General features: G+C 39.2%; 1 protein-coding gene across 5 annotated transcripts in view; it reads left to right on the top strand.

Annotated features, from left to right (window-relative positions):
• Nucleotides 1-1,564: 1,564 nt before the first annotated feature.
• The window catches only part of fam13a (family with sequence similarity 13 member A), a 61,776-nt gene continuing 57,064 nt past the window's right edge, over nt 1,565-6,276 (top strand). For 2 of the 5 annotated variants that reach the window (XM_061718015.1, XM_061718008.1), the window contains exon 1: nt 1,565-1,823. In XM_061718015.1, the coding sequence (XP_061573999.1) occupies nt 1,797-1,823 (27 nt within the window). In that variant the 5' untranslated portion in view covers nt 1,565-1,796. The remainder of the gene's footprint in view (nt 1,824-6,276) is intronic. The other 3 variants (XM_061718028.1, XM_061718021.1, XM_061718035.1) reach the window with 3 other exon arrangements.

Here is a 6,276-nt window from a genome sequence, read left to right as displayed (position 1 = left end):
AGAGGTGACAGGGTTTAATTATGCCTTGATCTTGTTTATTGGTTGTTTGTGTTGTATTTATTTTTTGTTATTTTGTATTTTCTTTCTTTTCTTTTCTTTTCTTTTAATTTTTACATTTTTATATGGCATATATGATGAGATATTGTGAGGAAGGGACAGGACTAAATAAGCGTTCTGCTTCCTCCTGTTCCCTCTCCAACACATTGTTTTGCTGTGTGTTTTATTTTTGGATGAGACTGTTAAATTGTTTTGCTTTTTTAATATTTTGATGCTTTTAATTTGATAGGTCTTGTTGTGTTCGAGACAAAGCCAACAATAACTATGGCGTAGAGGAAAAGGACTTGGGGGTTACGATTGACAGTACATTAGAATTCCAAACCCACATCTCAGATAAGGTCAAGAAGGCCAATTCCATGTTGGCTATAATAAAAAGAACTTTTTTAGATCTTAATAGTGAAGTGCTGTTACCATTATATAAAGCTCTGGTGAGGTCTCATTTAGAATATGCTAACTCTGTTTGGAGCCCTTACAAAGTTAAATACATTGAAAAAATTGAGGGTGTTCAGAGAAGAGCTACGAAACTAGTCCCAGGTCTGAAAGGGTTGTCCTATGAAGAGAGACTAAGAGCTCTGAAACTGCCAACCTTGTATACAGGAGACACAGAGGGGACATGATCGAAGTATACAAGCTTGTACATGAGATATACGATGCCACAGCCGAACCTATTGTTCAGTTCTGGAGCAGTATAAACTGAGAGGAAACTCTTTGAAGTTGTTCCCTCAAAAGTGTCACTCAGAGAAGAGGAGGAACTTTTTCACACTGCGCACGGTCCAAGAATGGAATTAACTTCCAGAGGAAGTCGTGCAGGCCCAGTCTGTGAACTCTTTCAAGAACAGACTGGATAGGTTCTGGTCAAACAAAGACTTTTTGTACGATTTTAGAGCTGATAGGTGATGCAAAATGGAATAAATTAATCTGTGTATGATTTTATGAAATGTTTTGAATGTAAATTTTAGTCCTATGTATTTATTGTACGGTAAGTTATTCTTGATACCGATGTAAAGGACATGTCAACGGTCAATTTATTATCAAACTTATTAAACAATTAAACTTTATTAAAATAAACAATAAATAAACAATAAACGTTGCATCAATTCTGTGAAAAGTATAAAATAGTTTATTTCCAGACAGATCTTCTCTTGTGTTAAGCTTTATCCCTCTCTTCCACCCCTCCTCTGGCAGCAGATGAACAACTCAGCAGGACGGGGGCTGCTCAAGTTTGGGGTTTTAAGCCCTTCGTCACGTGACCGGGCCGCGCAGCCAATGGGAGAGCTCGGCTCGGGTTTCAGCCCAAGTGTTCGGAGGGGAGTAAAGGCTGATTTATGGTTCCGCGTCACACCAACGCAGAGCCTACGCCGTAGGGTACGCGGCGACGCGCACACTCGTAGCCGTAGGCTACGCACGTACCTACGGCGTAGACACCGCGTCGATTTAAGGAGAGAGGAAGAGCCGGGGACTAATCTGCGTCCACGGGTCGGGGTTGATTCCGCCGGCAGGGACAGCACTTCTCTGCACTCTCACCTGGCCTGGATTGCCCTTGTTGCGTTTTCAGAGTATCTATCTAGATGGCAAATTTCAGCACCAGAGAGATCCACAGCACTGGAAACAGCTCCAGAGAGAGTCCCGGGAAAGAGTGAAGAGTTGGAGAAGGAGGAAGAGGAAGAGGAGGAGGAGGAGGAGGAGGAGGCAGGACAGCTGCAGATCTTTCTCCACATCTTTGCCTCTTCCGTGGAAGAATGGGGGCAGGAGCTATGACCGTCTGTGTGAGTAAAAGCAATCATGAAAAACACTTCCCATTCAACTCTGGCATGAATTTGAATCCACTTTTATGCACTAAAAGGTCAGAACACACACTGTTTTGGGATGGCTTTGACCAAAATCAGTGGCGTCAATTCAGTGGAAGCTAAGGTATGGCAAGGTTACGAGTCACAGAACTTAACTAGAGTATCAATCAACACGTCCAGCAGATACTCATCACAGAAGTCTGCTATGTAGTTTATCTGTGTGGTCAAGAAAATTGGAACTTTTTCAAATGCAGTCTCGCTCACTGCAAAAACTCAAAATCTTACCAGGAATATTTGTCTTATTTCTAGTTAAAATGTCTCATTTTTAGTCAAAAAAATCTCATTACACTTAAAACAAGAGTCATCACCAGAAAAATTACTTGTTATTTTACCATGTTCACCTGTTTCAAGTAAATTTTCACTTGAAATAAGTAGAAAAATCTGCCAGTGGGACAAGATTTATCTTCTCATTACAAGCAAAAAAATGTTGTTCCACTGGCAGATTTTTCTACTTATTTTAAGTGAAAATCTACTTGAAACAGGTGAAAATTGTTTTTTTTTAGTCTTGTCTTAAATGTAAAATGAGACTAAAAATGAGACATTTTAACTAGAAATAAGACAAATATTCTTGTTAAGATTTTGAGTTTTTGCAGTGTATAATAACTAGTGAAATCGATCATGTTGTTCTTATTTGCATTTGTAGTTATTCCATAAATGTATTTAAAAAAACAAACATTTACATTTAACCCTTGAAGCAAAGGTGTGGCGGCTGCCATACCTTGCCATACCCAATTGACACCCCTGAACTCTGGCATGAATTTGAATCCACTTTTATGCACTCAAGGTCAGAACACACACTGTTTTAGGATGGCTTTGACCAAAATGACTTTCTTTTTTTTTTTTAAATACCAAAGAGAGGCAATCATCTTTTTCCTGCGGTGAAAGGAACTTTCCTTCTTTGTAAAGGCATCTTTGTTCACCAGACACTTCAACATACAGGGTCTTAATAAACATGTAACTAATGTTACTTATGTTTGCTTTCATTTAACAAAAAAGTAGCAGTCCAAGTGGAAACACGGGGGATGAAAAACACCCAGTGTTCCCCATGTTTTCCTGGTTGCGTGTCTTTCCAGTAAGTGATTCAACCCTGCAGTGAGGTCATTGCACAGAAGGTTCTTATTGAAAACAGTGTCTTGGAGACCTCTGCTTTGACCCTTGGATGTTCTTGCTCCCTCCTGGAGCTGATCAGCTGTTGCTCGGGGTTGGTGTGGCTCCTGCTACCAGTTGCTCCACCGGCCACCCACATACTGGGAGCTGAGAGGAGGAGCAGGAGCAGGGTGGAGGAGGGTGGGGAGGCCGGCACATGCTGGGGCTTGCTGCCCCCTTCATGAGCAAAATAAAAGCTTCAAAGACTTGGGTACTCAGTTTACTTGAATGACTTCCCAAAAGGGAAAAGTAGTTGTAAGTGCCAAACTCTGGGAGATACCTTTACATAGTGGCGGGGGGGAGGAGGGGAAGAGCATTATTAGAAAGAAAGACTCACAATACACAATAGAGGAAGCAGGGTCCTTGGAGTAAAAGTCATCCTTTGTTCCTGGCTGCTGTGGTTCACTTGCAACCAGGGGCGAAAATCCCGGGGGGGACAGGGGGGACAAGTCACCCCCATTAGTAAAGCTTTCCCCCCCTAGAATAATTTGAGACAGAATTAATAATTTTGGAACAATGCAGTAGTATTTAGTAGTGATGCACCAACATGAAAATTGTGGCCGAAACCGAAATCGAAAATAATAATAAACAGTAAAATTTCATTACACTTAAAACAAGACTCATCACTGGAAAAAAAACAACAATTTTCACCTGTTTCAAGTTAATTTTCACTTGAAATGTTGTTTTTTTCCAGTGATGAGTCTTGTTTTAAGTGTAATGAGATTTTTTTTAACTAAAAATGAGACATTTTAACTAGAAATAAGACAAATATTCTTGTTAAGATTTTGGGTTTTAGCAGTGTATTATGTCAGATGTGCTGTATTATTGCCACCTTCCACCTAATACCATTGTTTTGTATTGCTCTAAGAAAGGTCTTCTGCCTGTTTGCGAGATAGAGATGAAAATGTCAAAATGCTGTATTAAAGGAAGGCTAAAACTTTTATTCCTTGTCCCCCACTGGATTTATTCTCTAAAATTTTACTGTTTATTGTCCCCCCCAACTATGAAATGGGATTTTCGCCCCTGCTTGCAACTCAAAGCGATCTGACTTGCCAAGAAACAACTAAAACTTTGATTTTAAGTATTTTTAAGTCCGCAGAAAGAGTTTGGAGTTTAAACTGCTCTCTGTTTAGCTACCTTTCCCTCTGAAATAGAAACAAAAACCTTTCAACAGATGCATGTCACAGCCAAGACTTCATGTGTCACAGCTAAAGCTGCCATATGTACAGTATGGTCTGCAGTGATTGTATCTTACGTATCTCATATCTTAGTTTAGTTTAGTTTAGTTTATTTGTTTTCACATATAAAAAAATTTGTAACACAATATAAAAGATTTGATTTTAGAGCTTTTTTTAATTGATTGGATGAGAATTGCCATAGGTATGAAGGTAATGGGTTCCATATTTTTGATCCTCTGAAACCAATATTAAACTGAGATTGTGATGTGCGAGTCTTTGGGGGTCTGAGGTGATTAGAGCTGCGTGTTGGATAGGTATGTACTTGTGAGTTGTGATTAAAAATATAATGGAAGAAAGGATGGAAGATTATGGAAGAATCTCCTGTGGTTATTATGTTATTTTGCATACATCCTGTATGTTTGAAATTGTAATGTACTAATTGCACTAATTGTTAAATGCTTCAGTGGGATGTCCTCTTCCCTTATGACAGCTGTGATGTCATCGCCGTAGGTTGTGTCCATATCCCGACTGTGTCAAGTCATCGTGCGAGTGTGTGTGCATGTTAGTAAATACGGATTTAGTGGGCATCTGTTCATTATGACTCAGTCAGACCTGGCTCAGACCAGATTAACCCTTCAACACTTGAGGTAATGAGCACGAGAGGAAGCTGCTTCAGTTAGTTCTTCGTAAGTCACAGAATATTATAACCAGCAACCGACTCCTGAGGAAATTGAAAGGTGTTAAACGGTCAAGGAAAACACGTCTTTGAAAAGCATTTGTTAAAAGTTGATATTAGAATCATTAAACCAATATATTTAACTGTCTGAAGTGGAAAGACTTGAGAAGGAGGCGGTACATTTGGGGACATTGGAATGCCTCGAGCATGAAGCCGTCAAATTGAAAATTCCAGCATGGTAAATAAGTATTTAACATTCACCAGGCAGAAGCTGTTGATTATTTCTGAGCACTTGGCAGGCAGCCTGAATACGGTTTGCACATACAGTAACACCCTGCTTGCAGAGGCTCATCACCTACTCATTTAAGCACGAATGCATGTTGTACTAATATGGTTGTAGTGTCTGTCGAGGTCAAGATTTGATATCTTCACCATCTGAACAGCTCCTGTGATGTGGGCTTTCATCCGCTGGCCCGACTCTGGCACGGGACCACTCTCTTTCAAAATGAATAAATCAAGTGGCACGTCTTCAGTAGCCGTCTCTCAATTCACAACAAAGTACAACCTATTCACAATAAAACAGTTAAAGTTTGCAAAGTTACATTCAGTCTAAAAATTACAATCCATTTCAGTCGAGTTATATTCCCATTCATCGTAGTTCAGGTAAGTGAAGTGAAGTAAAGTTTATTTATATAGCACCTTTCACAGACAAGGGAATGCCACAAAGTGCATCATAAAGAATAAAAATAATACAATAAATGTAAAAACACAATAAAAAATGAAAAGATACAGATAAATTAAAACATTAAAAAAAAAACTTCTGAAGTAAAAGTACATAAAATCAACATGATGGTCATAAATCAACCGTCTCAGGTAAAATTCAGAACCATTTTTGGACATCCTACTATTTCAGTAGATTCCGTTTTAATCCAATGTTGAAGTAACAAATACATGAATTTGTTTTTTTTAACTCCGAGATAAGATTTTCCTCATTTAGGTATTACGAAGGTGAAAAAAATAAGTTCTAGTTCTGTGTGATTTAAAGGACAAATCCTGGTCAAAATAAATCAAGGGTTCCTCACAGCCAAAGTAAATCCAAAAGAATTATCATCCAGAGTAACAAAAGAACTACACGGAGCATCTTTAAGGTGCTTGGGTCCAATTACAGACCCGGTTGCTCCCCGATCATAAACAGAACTGTGTCACGTCATCCTGTGCATCAGTTCACTCCCTGAAGTGGTAAACTCTGGAATCCTGGTACTTCAAGCATCACATGGCACAGCTGTTGCTATGACTACAACAGTAAAACGTACTCCTTATCTCACTGTGTTCAGAGCTACGGGAAGCATTTACCTGAAACCAACCTCTCTTT

Source organism: Cololabis saira, chromosome 1 (assembly GCF_033807715.1).
Source record: "Cololabis saira isolate AMF1-May2022 chromosome 1, fColSai1.1, whole genome shotgun sequence".
Lineage (NCBI taxonomy): Eukaryota > Metazoa > Chordata > Actinopteri > Beloniformes > Belonidae > Cololabis > Cololabis saira.
This window is presented reverse-complemented; position numbering and strand designations above follow the sequence as displayed.